General features: G+C 36.0%; 1 protein-coding gene and 1 non-coding gene across 6 annotated transcripts in view; both read left to right on the forward strand.

Annotated features, from left to right (window-relative positions):
- The window catches only part of ANKRD28 (ankyrin repeat domain 28), a 186,373-nt gene that overhangs the window by 101,647 nt on the left and 71,182 nt on the right, over positions 1-13,544 (forward strand). For all 5 annotated transcript variants that reach the window (XM_060149563.1, XM_060149564.1, XM_060149562.1 and 2 more), the window contains one exon: positions 3,089-3,167. In XM_060149563.1, the coding sequence (XP_060005546.1) occupies positions 3,089-3,167 (79 nt within the window). The remainder of the gene's footprint in view (positions 1-3,088; positions 3,168-13,544) is intronic.
- LOC132521419 (small nucleolar RNA SNORA18) lies at positions 9,748-9,882 on the forward strand. The gene has a single exon (XR_009540869.1). It is a non-coding gene; the product is annotated as a small nucleolar RNA SNORA18 (small nucleolar RNA).

Below are 13,544 nucleotides of genomic sequence, written 5' to 3' on the forward strand. Positions count from 1 at the left end.
AACCTACTGATCATAGAAACAATTTGCATTTTTCATTCCTATTTCATCAGTTTAAGTAATATTTTTAAAATTTACATAAATGATTGCAGGTGCAGTTGGCACAAGCAGTTGTGGTAACAAACACGTCTTACCCTGGTAAACATATACCCAGTGGTAGGAGCGAGCATGCAGTGTCTTGGTTGTGGTGGTCTATTAGTCAAAACACATGGTGTGGGCTTCCCTGGTGGCGCAGTGGTTGAGAGTCTGCCTGCCCGTGCAGGGGACACAGGTTCGTGCCCCAGTCCGGGAGGATCCCATGTGCTGCAGAGTGGCTGGGCCCGTGAGCCATGGCTGCTGAGCCTGGGCGTCCGGAGCATGTGCTCCGCAGCAGGAGAGGCCACAGCAGTGAGAGGCCTGCGTACCACACACACACACACACACACACAAAACACATGGTGTGCCAAATTCACCATTAGTTTTACTCAGGAAACAGAAAATATGATTAATCATGTGATTCAGTTAAATGAAGGTTGGTTAAGAGCTGCTTGTGTTTCATAATTTTAAATAACCACTTCCTTATTGATGGGCATTGAAATGTTTTCGGCATTTTGCTTCCTATATGATCAGTAAATATACTTAAGTTTTGTTTGCACACACATAGCAATACCTTTATCTTAAAAAAAAATTCCTTGAAGGGGAATTCAATGTGTATAAGGGAATAGTTATTTTTTCATTCTAATAAATTTTGTTAAAGGGAATCTTAAATGTTTTATTGCATGATTTTCAATATTTAATTGTAGTAAAGTAAAATATGATAGGTAAAGTTTTTTCTTTTAAAATTAACCAATTTATTCCTTAGTTTTTCCTTTCTCCAAATCAAATTAAAGAAAAAAGAAAGTTCATGAGTCATAAAATAATAGATAAATAGTATTTAAGGCATTGAGTCATAGAATTCCAGACATCTCTCACGCATAAATGACTCACTTTCTGTGTGTGCTGTGTATGTGGTTTATACTGTGGAATAGATGTGTTCCTCAATTTGAGTGGGTCTGTTCATATTTAAACAGTAGGGAAGTTTGATGTGTTAGTGATTAACAATGAAAAGCCTTAAGCCAAGGATCTTTTTATTAAATTGACTAAGTTAGGACTCAGCTTTGAATAAAGCCTGATATTTAGTGGTTCTGTGTTAGCTGTTTCAATGACAGTTTGTTCAGTAATTTCTGTGCAAACCATTTGTTTGATGGGGTATGTATTAGAATAAAAAACATGGTCTTGTGGAAATTAGTTGGGGTTCGAGAGACAGAAACTCTTCGCTTATTAAAAACATTAATAACGACTATACCAACTATTTTAAGAACAAAAACAGTATCACAAATATATTAAAATTATATGAAGAAATGTATGTAGAGCCAGTTATAATTGTGTTACACATATCTTTCTAATTCCTTTATATACTACAGCTAAACCTTTTTGGAATTGCCTGTGAATATTTTTAACCCTCTTTTTTTTTTTGTGGTATGCGGGCCTCTCACTGTTGTGGCCTCTCCCTTTGCGGAGCACAGGCTCCGGACGCGCAGGCTCAGCGGCCATGGCTCACGGGCCCAGCCGCTCCGCGGCATGTGGGATCTTCCTGGACCAGGGCACGAACTGGTGTCCCCTGCATCGGCAGGCGGACTCTCAACCACTGCACCACCAGGGAAGCCCTAACCCCTCTTTTGACTAGCAGTTTTTTTCCTAATTTATTCTCATTGGCCTAACTATCTTTTCTTTGCACAATTGGGGTTTTGATTGCCAAACTGGAAAATTATTATGACGTGAAAATTTTCATTTTTTTAAATCTTGAAAGTTATAATGTTATCTTAATACAAGAGACCCCAAAACACAATACCTATTTAAATAAGAATTTTATTTCTCTTAATAGTCTAGAAGTTAGTGGTCCAGCTCTTTGTTGGTGGGGCAGCTGTGCTCTACAAGATGATTCAGTACGTTTTGCTTAACAGACTTGTAGGATACTGGCCTGCCTCTGCATGGTCAAAGCTGATACAGTTGCACATGTGCCTTCTAGCCTGAGGGAAGTGGGAAAGTTTTAGTCTAGCTCTGGATTGGTGTCTTTTAGGTTGAAGATGACCTGAAAGTTGTGCCTTTACTTCCACTCACATACCATTGGTCCACACTAAGTAACAAAACTTCAAGGCATGCTAGGAGTCTATCCTCTTGCTGGTGGGTAAATAACCAGGTAAAACTTTATTCCTATGGACAAAGGGGAAAACGGATAATGGAAAACAACTAATAATCTGGCTCAAAAGCCAGTATCTAAAAAATTGGATGTAAATTTCAAACTGAATATTTCTAAATGAATAGCTTTCTCAGATACAGCCAAGTCAGCAACACTGTTGTAACTTTAGATGAAGTGTAATGTGAATTGAATCCCTGAATGTGACATTACTGTAAGATCTTGCTTCTCAAACTGGAGGACATTGTTGTTTGAGGGGGGAAGTACACACAGCCATGCACTTAGATGTAGCTTCTCTTCCTGGAGGAAGATTTAGAAGACTATGCATAGGATAGGAATATATTTTAGAGCTAAAAACGAAATTGGCAGGACCTTTAAGAAAAAGCTTAGGATTATTTTAAGGGATAATTTCAGATCCCCAGAGATATTTTCTATTTTTGCCACTATAGTCCTGTGGAAACATTTTGATAAGCAAACTTTTTTGTTTGTTAGGGTTTGTTTTATTTAGTTAGATCAACAATTCTAAACTATGTAAAATTGTGGAAATATATTGGGGGGGTGGGCAAGTAGTATGAAGTAAAGGAAATTTTCTTGTGTATACAAGCAGCATAGGCATCTTTATTCAAAGAAAGTCTTAAGTTATTTCTTTGTCATCTTAGATATTTCTTTTATTCTTTGCTGCATTTTATACCATTCTTTTAAGGCCAAAATATATTTTTTAGGCTCTTCTTCTCCTTGCAGAGAAATAATGAGACTTGCAGACTACACTAGAGTTGTGGGAGTAGTAAGCTGTAGTTAATAATGGCTTTTCTTCATTTAAAGTATATTAAAATTAACTTTACATTAAAACTTATGTTCCATCTTTCCTTATCACAGGACAATGAAAAGAGAACTCCACTGCATGCTGCTGCCTATCTTGGAGATGCAGAAATCATTGAATTGCTTATTTTATCTGGTATGGTAAGCTCTGTGTAAGAGCACATCATGCACATTTTGGTCATATTTAATATTTATTAAACCTCATTGACTATTTCTTCATATTTGTTAAACAGCCTGAAACTTATTTGTTCATTCTAGAAGTAATGATCTCATATCATGTCCCAGGTACTGTTTTAGTGCTTAGAATACATTGGAAAACAAGTCACTGCCTTGCGGAGCATATACTCTAAAGAAAAACAGGCTACAAATACAAGTAAATTTTACAGTATGTTAGAAGGAGATAAGTGCTATGGAAAAATGAAAAAGTAGATCAGAATACAGTCAGCCCTCTGTTTTCATGGGTTCTGAATCCATGGATTCAAACAGCCACAGATCAAAAATATTTGGAAAAAATTCCAGAATGTTCCAGAAGGCAGAATTTGAATTTACCATGCACTGGCAACTATTTACATAGCATTTAAATTGTATTAGGTATTATAAGTAATCTAGAGATAATTTAAAGTATACAGAAGAATATGCATAGGTTATATGCAAATACTATGCCATTTTATATAAGAGCTTTGAGCATCTGTAGATTCTGATATCCACAGTGGGTCCTGGAACCAATCCCTTGCAAATGCTGAGGGACAGCTGTAATGGAGTGGGATGAGAATTATATAAGTTGGGTATTATATGGAGTAGTCATACAAGGCCTCATTGACCTCAGGGTTGCTGGGAGATGATAATAGTTCTCCAATGAGGAGGTGATAGTAGCTTGGAGCTAGTACAGCATTGGAGGGGATTAGGAAAGATGTGATTGTAGATATATTTTGAAAATGATGCCAGCAAGATTTATGTCTTTAAATAGCTTGTGTCTAATTCTTTTTGAGGGCCTGTAAAATATATTTTAGGAAATTGTACTTTATTTTTAAATTTCTTCTAACCTGTTCAAGACCTTACAATATGAAATAATGGTAAAACTGTGTCCTATAGAATAGCACCTATGGTGGTCAGACTTCTTGCAGTCCTAAAACAGGCAATCAAAGGGAGCTTAGAAATATTTTTGTTGTATTCAGATGATCGTAAGTGATATTTATTGAAAAAGGATGCCTATGTTTGAATTGTGCTTATGTTGCCAGATTGCACAGATATATGCATAATGCAATTGGAGAGATAGTATCATTCCTTTGATATTTGGGAGAAGGAGCACTGAGAGAAATTTTGAGTCAAAATCCTCTTAAATAGTAGCCTGAATAGAATTTTGCCATTATAAATTAATAAAGTTTTTTAAATGTGGTTTTTATAACAAATTGCATGATCTTATAGAATTACAGTCACTTATGGACCAAGCTAATATTCTTATATTAGTTTCTTTATGAATAACTTTATCACTGACATACTTCCTTGAAGATGTCTGTTCCTCTATGGATGCTAGCTCACTAGTTTTCAGCTGAAATTTACTAGAGGTAAGAACTGAGGAGGTTCAAGAGAAAAATAATGCTTCCTCTTAATTGAGGCATATTCTGCTTTAATAATATATCCAGGACCAGATGGCTTCACAGGTGAATTCTACCAAACATTTAAAGAAGAGTTAATACCTATCTTTCTCAAACTGTTCCAAAATTTGAAGAGGAAGGAATGCTTCCAACCTCATTTGAGGTCAGCATTACCCTGATACCAAAATCAGAAAAAGACACTACAATAAAAGGAAGTTACACCCCAATTTCCCAGATGAACATAGATGCAAAAATCTTTAATAAAATATTAATAAACTAAATTCAACAATACGTTAAAAGGATCATACCTCATGATCAAGTGGAATTTATTACAGGGATGCAAGGATGGTTCAGCTTCCACAAATCAATCAATGTGATACACGCCTTAACAAAATGAGGCTAAAAATCATATGATCATCTCAATAGATGTAGAAAGAGCATTTGACAAAATTCAACACCTACTCATGGTAAAAACTCTGAACAAAGTAAGTATAGAGGGACTATACCTCAACATAATAAAGTCCATATATGGCAAGCCCACAGCAAACATACTTAAAGCTGAAAAGCTGAAACCTTTTCCTCTGAAATCAGGGGCATGGTGAGAATACCCAGTCTGATCACTTTTTCAGCAGTCCTAGAAGTCCTAGCCATAGCAGTTAGGCAAGAAAAAGAAATTAAAAGTGTTCAGATTGGAAAGGAAGAAGTAAACTGTCTCTTTTTGCAGGTGACTTATTACATATAGAAAACTATAAAGACTCCATCAAAAAACTATTAGAAATGATAAACAATTTTAGTAAAGTTGCAGGATCCAAAATCAATATACAAAAATCTGTGTGCTTGTATATACTAATAACTATCAGAAAGAGAAATTAATAAAATAGTTCCATTTATGATTGCATCAAAAAGAGTAAAATACCTAGGAATAAATTTAACCAAGGAAGTGAAAGAGCTGTACACTGAAAACTATAAGACATTGATGAAAGAAATTGAGGAAGGCACAAAGAAATGGAAAGATATTCCGTGCTTGTGGATTGGAAGAATTAATATTGTTAAAATGTCCATACTACCCAAAGCAATCTACAGGTTCAGTGCAATCCCTATCAAAATTCCAGTGGCATTTTTCACAGAAATAGAATAAAACAATCCTAAAATATGTATGGAACCACAAAGACCCAAGTAGCCAAAGCATTCTTGAGAAAGAACATTAAAACTGGAGCTTCCTGATTTTTAAACTGTATTACAGAGCTGTAATAATCAAAACCGTATAGTATTGGCATAAAAACAGACACAGAGATCAGTGGAACAAAAGAGAGCCCCAAAATAAACTTGTGCATATTGTGATCGATTAAGGCAAAGGAGCTAAGAATAGACAATGGGGAAAGGACCATCTCTTCAATAAATGGTGGTGGGAAAACTGGGCAACTATCTTACACCATACACAAAAATCAACTCAAAATGGGTTAAAGACTTGAACATAAGACCCCAAATCATAAAACTCATAGAAGAAAACATACAGGGTAAGCTCCTTGGACTCAGTCTTGGCGATGATATTTTAGATTTGACACTAAAAACAAAGAAAACAAAATCAGATATAACAAGTGGGACTATATCAAACAACAAAGCTTCTTTCTGCATAGCAAAGGAAACCAACAAAATGAAAAGGCAACCTACAGAATAGGAGAAAGTAATGTGCAAATTATATATCTAATAAGGGATTGATATCCAAAATATATAAAGAACTCATATAACTCAGTAGCAAAAAACAGACAAACCAATCTGGTTAAAAGTCAGCCAGAGGGACTGAATACACATTTTTCCAAAGAAGACAGAGATATGGCCAAAGGTACATGAAAAAGTGCTCAACATCACTAATCATCAGGGAAGTGCAAAGCAAAACCACAATGAGATACCACCTCATACTTGTTAGAATGGCTATCATTAAAAAAAAGAAACAAGCATTAACAAGTATTAGTAGGGATGTAAAGAAAAGGAAAACCCCTGTTGGTGGGAATATAAATTGGTATAGCCACCGCGGAAAACAGTATGGAGGTTCCTCAAAAAATTAAAAATAGAACTGCCATATATGATCCAGCAAACCCACTTCTGTGTGTATATCCAAAGGAAACAAAATTACCATCTCAGAGAGATACAGGCATGTTCATTGCAGCATTATTCACAATAGCCAAGACATGGAAACAACCTAAATGTATGTCAATGGATGAATAAAGATGATGTGGTAAATGCATACATTGAAATATTATTTGGCTGTAAAAAAAGAAGCAAATCCTGCCATTTGCAGCAATATGGATGGACCTTGAGGGCATTATGCTAAATGAAATAAGTCAGAGAAAGACAAATAATTCATAATCTCACTTACATGTGGAATCTACAAAAACCAAATTGATAGAAACAGAATAGATTGGTTGTTGCCAGATGTAGACAAGTGGGGGGTGGAGGAAATGAGTAAAGGTGGTCAAATGGTACAAACTTCTAGTTATAAGATAGTTCTGGGGATGCAAGCTTAAAAGTCTCATCACAAGAAAAAAATTTTAACTATGTGAGGTGATGGATGTTAACTTATTGTAGTAATCATTTCTATATTATATGTCATATCATTTTGTTCTACATCTTAAACTAATATAATGTTATATGTTAATTATATAATAAAACTGGGGGAAAATAATTATCACCCAGAACAGTAGTCTTCAAACAGTATATGTACACTCTTGAGGTTCTGTAGTGGTGTTTCACGGGTTCTGCTTAAATTTGGTTTGAATGCCATGGTTGTTGAGGCCCAAGTTATACACTAATTTACATACCCCGATTTCAAAATAGCCTTATAATTGTATTGAATGGATTTTTAATAAGTTATAAATTAGAATTGAAACTAAGTGTTTTACCTGATCATTCCCTAAAGAAGAGAATTAAATACATGAACGGGAAAGTAGACAACAACATTAGGCTAATTTGTTTGTAGTTAGTAATGAAAATTGTTACTGAAAAGTTTAGGGTAGACTGTTCTTACCCTTCATGTTAGTTACCAATGACATGTTACAATAGTAATTAGGTTAACTTCACAGTAATCTTAAGAAAATTAAGCAATGTGAAATAATAATCTCCATATAGCTCTTGCATTATACAAAAGTCATGGTATGTTCCAATAAGAACACACAATAAAGTAAATTACTATAATTTCATATTATAAAAACTACTTTGGTATCCATGGCAAGGAATAAATAGTTCCTAAAATATTTCTCTAAAACGAAAAGTGAAGAATGTAAAGAAATTGATCGTTCCTTAGAGCCGTGTACTTCGATGTTCATGGATGTTTATGTTTCAGGTTTTGGTGGTTTTCTGATTTACTGTGGTGAGAAGTTAGGAAGTAACGTTTTGTAATTTGTTTCCCTCTTGTGTTTCCATTGTCAAGAATTACGACGTTACAGTTTAATTTGTAATCATAATTCCCGCTGTTTTATCACACACACTCTGTCCTTATTCATAGCTTCTCTATTCCCAGGTTTTAAAATTTTGATGTCTCTTGGTTGAACAGACCTCATCATCAAGTAGTTTTTGTTTTTATATTTTCTGTAAGAGCTCATGGATATTGTATTCTGTGGTATCTTATTTATTTTGGACCATTTCTTTTTTTTTATTTAGTTGAAGGGTAGATAAGCTAGTTATAAAATTCTCAATTTATGCTTTTTCCTTTCAATATTGTAGATGTTACTCTACTGTCTTCTAGTGAGTGAAAGTCTTGAATTGAGCTCCTCTCTGCTTACATTCCATCCCCCCATTACACTTTCCACCACCGTAGTCCATTCTCTTCTGCCTGGATGCCTGTAGGATTCAATTCTTTATCCCTGAAATTCATGCTAACTTTCCTAGGCTAAATCTCTTGATTCTTTTTATTAGGGCATTATGTGAATGTACACTTTTAGTTTTGAAATTCGGATTTTTATTTCATTTATATCTTTCATTGCATCTTTACATGTTTTATTTCCGTGTGTTTTTCTGTCAGTAAATTTTTGTGCAGTGTGTTTTGCTACTAAAATGGATATCCTTCATCTGTCTTTATCAGCTATTTTCTGATTGTAATTTTGTCTTTAAATTTAGTTTTAAGTTATTTCCTTTTACCTATCCTTCATTCATTCAACAAATACTTAATGAGCCTGGCTGCATAGCAGGTACCATTCTAGGTGCTGTGGTAGAGCAGTGAATAAAATAAATGAAGTCCCAGCCTTTATGGAGTTTATGTTTTAATGGGGGAGATAGTAGCAAGTTAATATATAGTTTGTCATGTGTTGATAATTGCTATGGAAAAATTAAAGGAATGGTATGTTGGGTGGGGATCAGTTGCTATTTTGTGTTGGGTTATCAGGAAAGGATTCAGTGACATTCGAGGAGATAAGCAAATATGGAAGCCTTGCATATGGTGCAGATGTTTACTGGAAATTAAGAGATTAGCAAGAACAAACACCGTGAGGTGTAGCATGTTTGGAGGCAAGTGAAAAAAGCAGTAGGAGGTAAAGCAGAGGTTGGGGGTGTTCCAGGTAAATACTTGCTTTGGCCCTTAAAGTGATGTGGAAAACCAATGGGGAGTTTTAGGTGGAGGGACAGAGGCTGACCTAATTTTTTAAAGATTCACTCTGGCTGTGGCTTCAGATTCTTGACTGTGTTGTAAGACATGTCTGCTCTGCTTTTTGTTGTTTCTAGGCTTTTATCTTTGATTGCTTTATTTTCCTTTTCTCTTTCCTGATCTGCCAGCTCTCATCTCTTTGCATTGTTTTACCTCTTTCTTGGAGCTTTTCTTTGAGGTCTCTGTTCAGAACTTAATTTCTCTGAAGTTGTGTGTAAAGAGTAGTTCACAAATTCTTCCTCTCCTTTCCTGGGATAATTTCTTTCAAATATATTTACCTATTAACTGTATTCTGCTCAGTTTACTCTGCTTTTGTATATTTTTGCTCTAGTCATGTGCTGAATCCTTTAAGTTTTTTTTTTTTTTTTTTTTTTTTTGGCCACACCATGCAGCTTGTGGGATCTTAGTTCCCCTACCAGGGATTGAACCCGGGCTGTTAGCAGTGAAAGCGTGGAGTCCTAACCACTGGACTGCCATTATATATCGTTGAGGAATATGCTTTTTCCAGAACATCTGTTTGGAGTAGGGAGGGGCAAAAAACGCCTCATAGATTAACTGTGTGGTTTCCTTTACTCATAGAACTACCTGTTAGATCTGTGGGAAAGAACTACAAGACAGAGCTGCCAAGTAAACTATGAAAAACCTGACAAACTTTTTATCTTAAGTATTGGCATATCCCAATGATCTGTACTCTTCTAAGGTGCGATGGCTTAGGAGTGAATATGATTTGAACCTAATACATTTTTAGAGGGTGTCAAATTCAGAACCAGGCAGATCCATCGCCTGACCCTAAACAGGGTCCTAAAGTAAATCGCTTGAGGAAATTGGGTCCCAAAGATTACAGGTGGGGAATTTTGAAGTGTGTCCATATTTCATTGGAGATCAAAGAAGCCTAACTAAAAGAATTGTGGGCTGACTCACATGATAGCTTCTTTTTGAAAAGGCTGTTTTATCTTGAAGATTATGAGTTTGGAGGAACTAAGGTGATTGGCAGTGGAAAGAATCAGAACATTCGAAATTCCTTAAAAATTTATTGATTTAAATAACTTTGTGTTACACATAATTAAAAAAAAAACCTTTAAAAAAATAAATAATGAAGATTCTTGCTTGATCTCTCCTGTAGCACAGCCTTACCTTGTTCTTCTGTGTTATAAAGGGAGAGTCTCCTGTGGATGACCTCTAGATCATCTAAAAGGGTGTTAGATAGGGATTCTAGGACACAAACAGTGGAGAGAAGGGGGCAAAAGGACATTCACACAAACACGCTCTTTTAGTCAAATTGGTAGCCTTCCTGAAGAAACTTCACTTGATGTCCATGATGCATTTTTAAGATTCATGAATGAGGGGTATAACTTTTGACATGTTATATGTAATCAAACAAGTGAATCCTTCCGTAGAATCTATATAGTAACACTAGAGTCTAGTAGAATTACTCTTACAATTATTATTGAATGGAGCAAAGTAATTGGAAGCAGTGAGTGCTTACTATATCTCAAGTACTGTGTAAATTTAGCTTTTTCATTTATGACCTCATTTTATCCTCAACTCTGAAGGTATTATTATAGATAAAGGAAGCGAAAGCATTTAGAGATGTGATAACTGGCTGAAAGTTATACTGCTAATAAAAGCTAGAGCCAGCATAGTAAGTCAGACCCAGGCTATCTGACTGTGGAGTTCAGGCTATCTGACTCTTAACTCTGCTGCAGTCTGAACTGTGCTCCCCTCTACACTCTACCCACCCCCATCTACTTAGCATTTAGTAAAATTTGTATAGAAAATAACTTTTGTTGAAGAACTTCTGTTTTAAGGACTAAATTTACTGGCTGCCTAAATATAGATATTTTTATGGGAGCTATTCGTATAATGCTTATATTTTTCAAACATAGGTTTACCAGTACCTCAGGCTGTTTATATCATGTGTTAGGTGGTTGAATAATGTGTTGTATTAATCATTTAATTGGCCTTTTATAGAAAATAAAGTTCTTAATAAGGAAATATGTATACTGTGTTTCTGGTAATAAGAATTAGACCTAAAGTGTGTGACATTTGAAAGACTGCAGTGTTGGTATATAAGTTTACTAGGGCTGCCATCACAAATTACTACAAGATGAGTGGCTTAAACAACAAAATTTATTTTCTCACAGTTCTGGAAGCTGGAAGTACAAGATCAAGGTGTTGGCAGAGTCAGTTTCTTCTGAAAGCTGTGAGAGAAGGATCTGTTCTAGGACTTTCTCCTTGGCTTGTAGATGACCGCCTTCTTGTGTCTTCCATCGGTACATGTCTATGTCCAAATTTCAAATGCTTATAAGGATCCAGTCATATTGCATTAGGGCCCATGCTAAAAAAAAAAAACCACCTCATTTTAACTTAATTACCTCTGTGAAGACCCTGAGGTGCTGGGGTTAGGACTTCAGCATATGAATTTGGTGGTGGGGACACAGTTCAACCGACAATATCTATATATCCATAACACCCTCTTAAATGATACAGTGCACTAGCTTGGTGGTAGGGGGGGTGGTCTAGCATCACAGGTGGAAAAGTGGAAATGTACTTGCTTTTTGCTCATTCTTCTTCCAACCTGAAAACGGAATCTGAAGCTTTTGCCACTGATTTTGGTAGACAGCCAAAGGAAAGCATTATTTCCAGTTTGGGAAGAGTGCTAAAAGTACTTGGCTCCTGGCCCAGCTCACTGTATAGGGACTATCTCCTCTGTGGCTTAGGAGCAGAGAAAAAAACTATGCTCTGCAAACAGAAGTTTTAGAAAATTATTAGTGGGACTATAATTATTACAAACAAATAGGAAAATAGAAATAATTTTAATAGCATTAAATCTCAGGTACTTCGTCTAGATCAGAGGCTGATAGACTTTTTATGTGAAGGGTCATACAGACACACTGGCAACTACTCATCTCTACTCCTGTGATGCGAAAGCTACTTATTTAACACGTAAGTGAATAGGTGTAGCTATGTTGCAGTAAAACTTTATTTAAAAATAGGTGGCTGGCAGTCTGTGGGCTGTAATTTGAAGATCCCTGGCATTGATTATAAAGATATTATCTTATCTATTTAATGTTAAAGTAAGGCAAGGTATTTAATAAGCATGAAATAACTTATTCTGAGTATTTCAAAATAGGGTAGAATATTATCACTGGAAATGGATCGTAGAGATCATTTACCACAGCTCTTATTTTACTGATAACTGAGGTTCAAAAATCAAAGAATTGGCAGATCTTGGTGAGTGATCAGATTAGGGAGAAAGCAGATGAATTAGTCTTCTTGCGGAATGAGACCTAGAGTCACATGGGACACTTGTGATTTGGTGCCTGACTTTGTAGAGCTCAGAAACAGGTGCTCCCTGTGTTCTTTTAACCTGGGGCCTAGCCTCCCTTGAGAGAGAGACAGACAGAGACGCGCATGGGCATGCACACACAAGGATTATTATTACCAAAATGAAGGCGTAGGCATATGAGGAACAGTCCCAGGTCACACAGGCTGCTGGTTACAGAGCCATTATTAGATCACAGGTCTTACTCCTGGGCTCCATCCGCTGACCCCTGACTGCCTCCTATGTCCAGACCTCTCTTCAGCTACATTGCTGGCAAGAGCCCAGGCTAGACTGATAAAAGTGAACCAGATTTTTTTAAAATTACTTTCGTTTTATCTCTAAATGTAGTAGACATTTATCTAATTTTGGAAGAAATTTTACCTTAAATATGTTTTTTCTTTTAAAAAGCTATTGTTTCAGAATATATTTTATATGTGTGAATTAGTAAATGAAAAGATTGGGTGAAAGGAAGAAGGTTATCTGGATTTTTCTGTATAATCTAACTGTGGTATCAAATGGATACAACCAAGCTGTTTGGATGACCCTGCAGTTGATTTTTGCTTGCTTGTTTTCTTTTTGCTTTTAACGTATTGGAAATCTGATCACATCTCTGTTCTGGAAAGGTGAATCCAAATTCAGATATTTGATGAGACGTAGGTTCTGGCTGCTTGTTCTTCTTCAGGGAAAGCTCAGTTGATGTACATTTGATAGATTTGTGGGTGAAAGGGAGTCTAGTAAAGACAGTCTTTGATTTATACAGTGGGGCATAACAACCTTGGGTTTTTCTAGATACGCTGCTAGCACTCAGGAGGCTTTCTTTGGGTGTCAGTTTGCAGTGGTCATCAGTGACATCATCCGCAAATTGCTGTCTTGTCTGCAGCTTCCACAGCAGTGCTTCTCCTACCACAGGGTCTCCCGGTAGCCTGACTGCAGCAATTGAGATGGCGCTGCTATTTT

This window comes from Lagenorhynchus albirostris, chromosome 5, assembly GCF_949774975.1.
Source record: "Lagenorhynchus albirostris chromosome 5, mLagAlb1.1, whole genome shotgun sequence".
In the NCBI taxonomy this organism is placed as follows: domain Eukaryota; kingdom Metazoa; phylum Chordata; class Mammalia; order Artiodactyla; family Delphinidae; genus Lagenorhynchus; species Lagenorhynchus albirostris.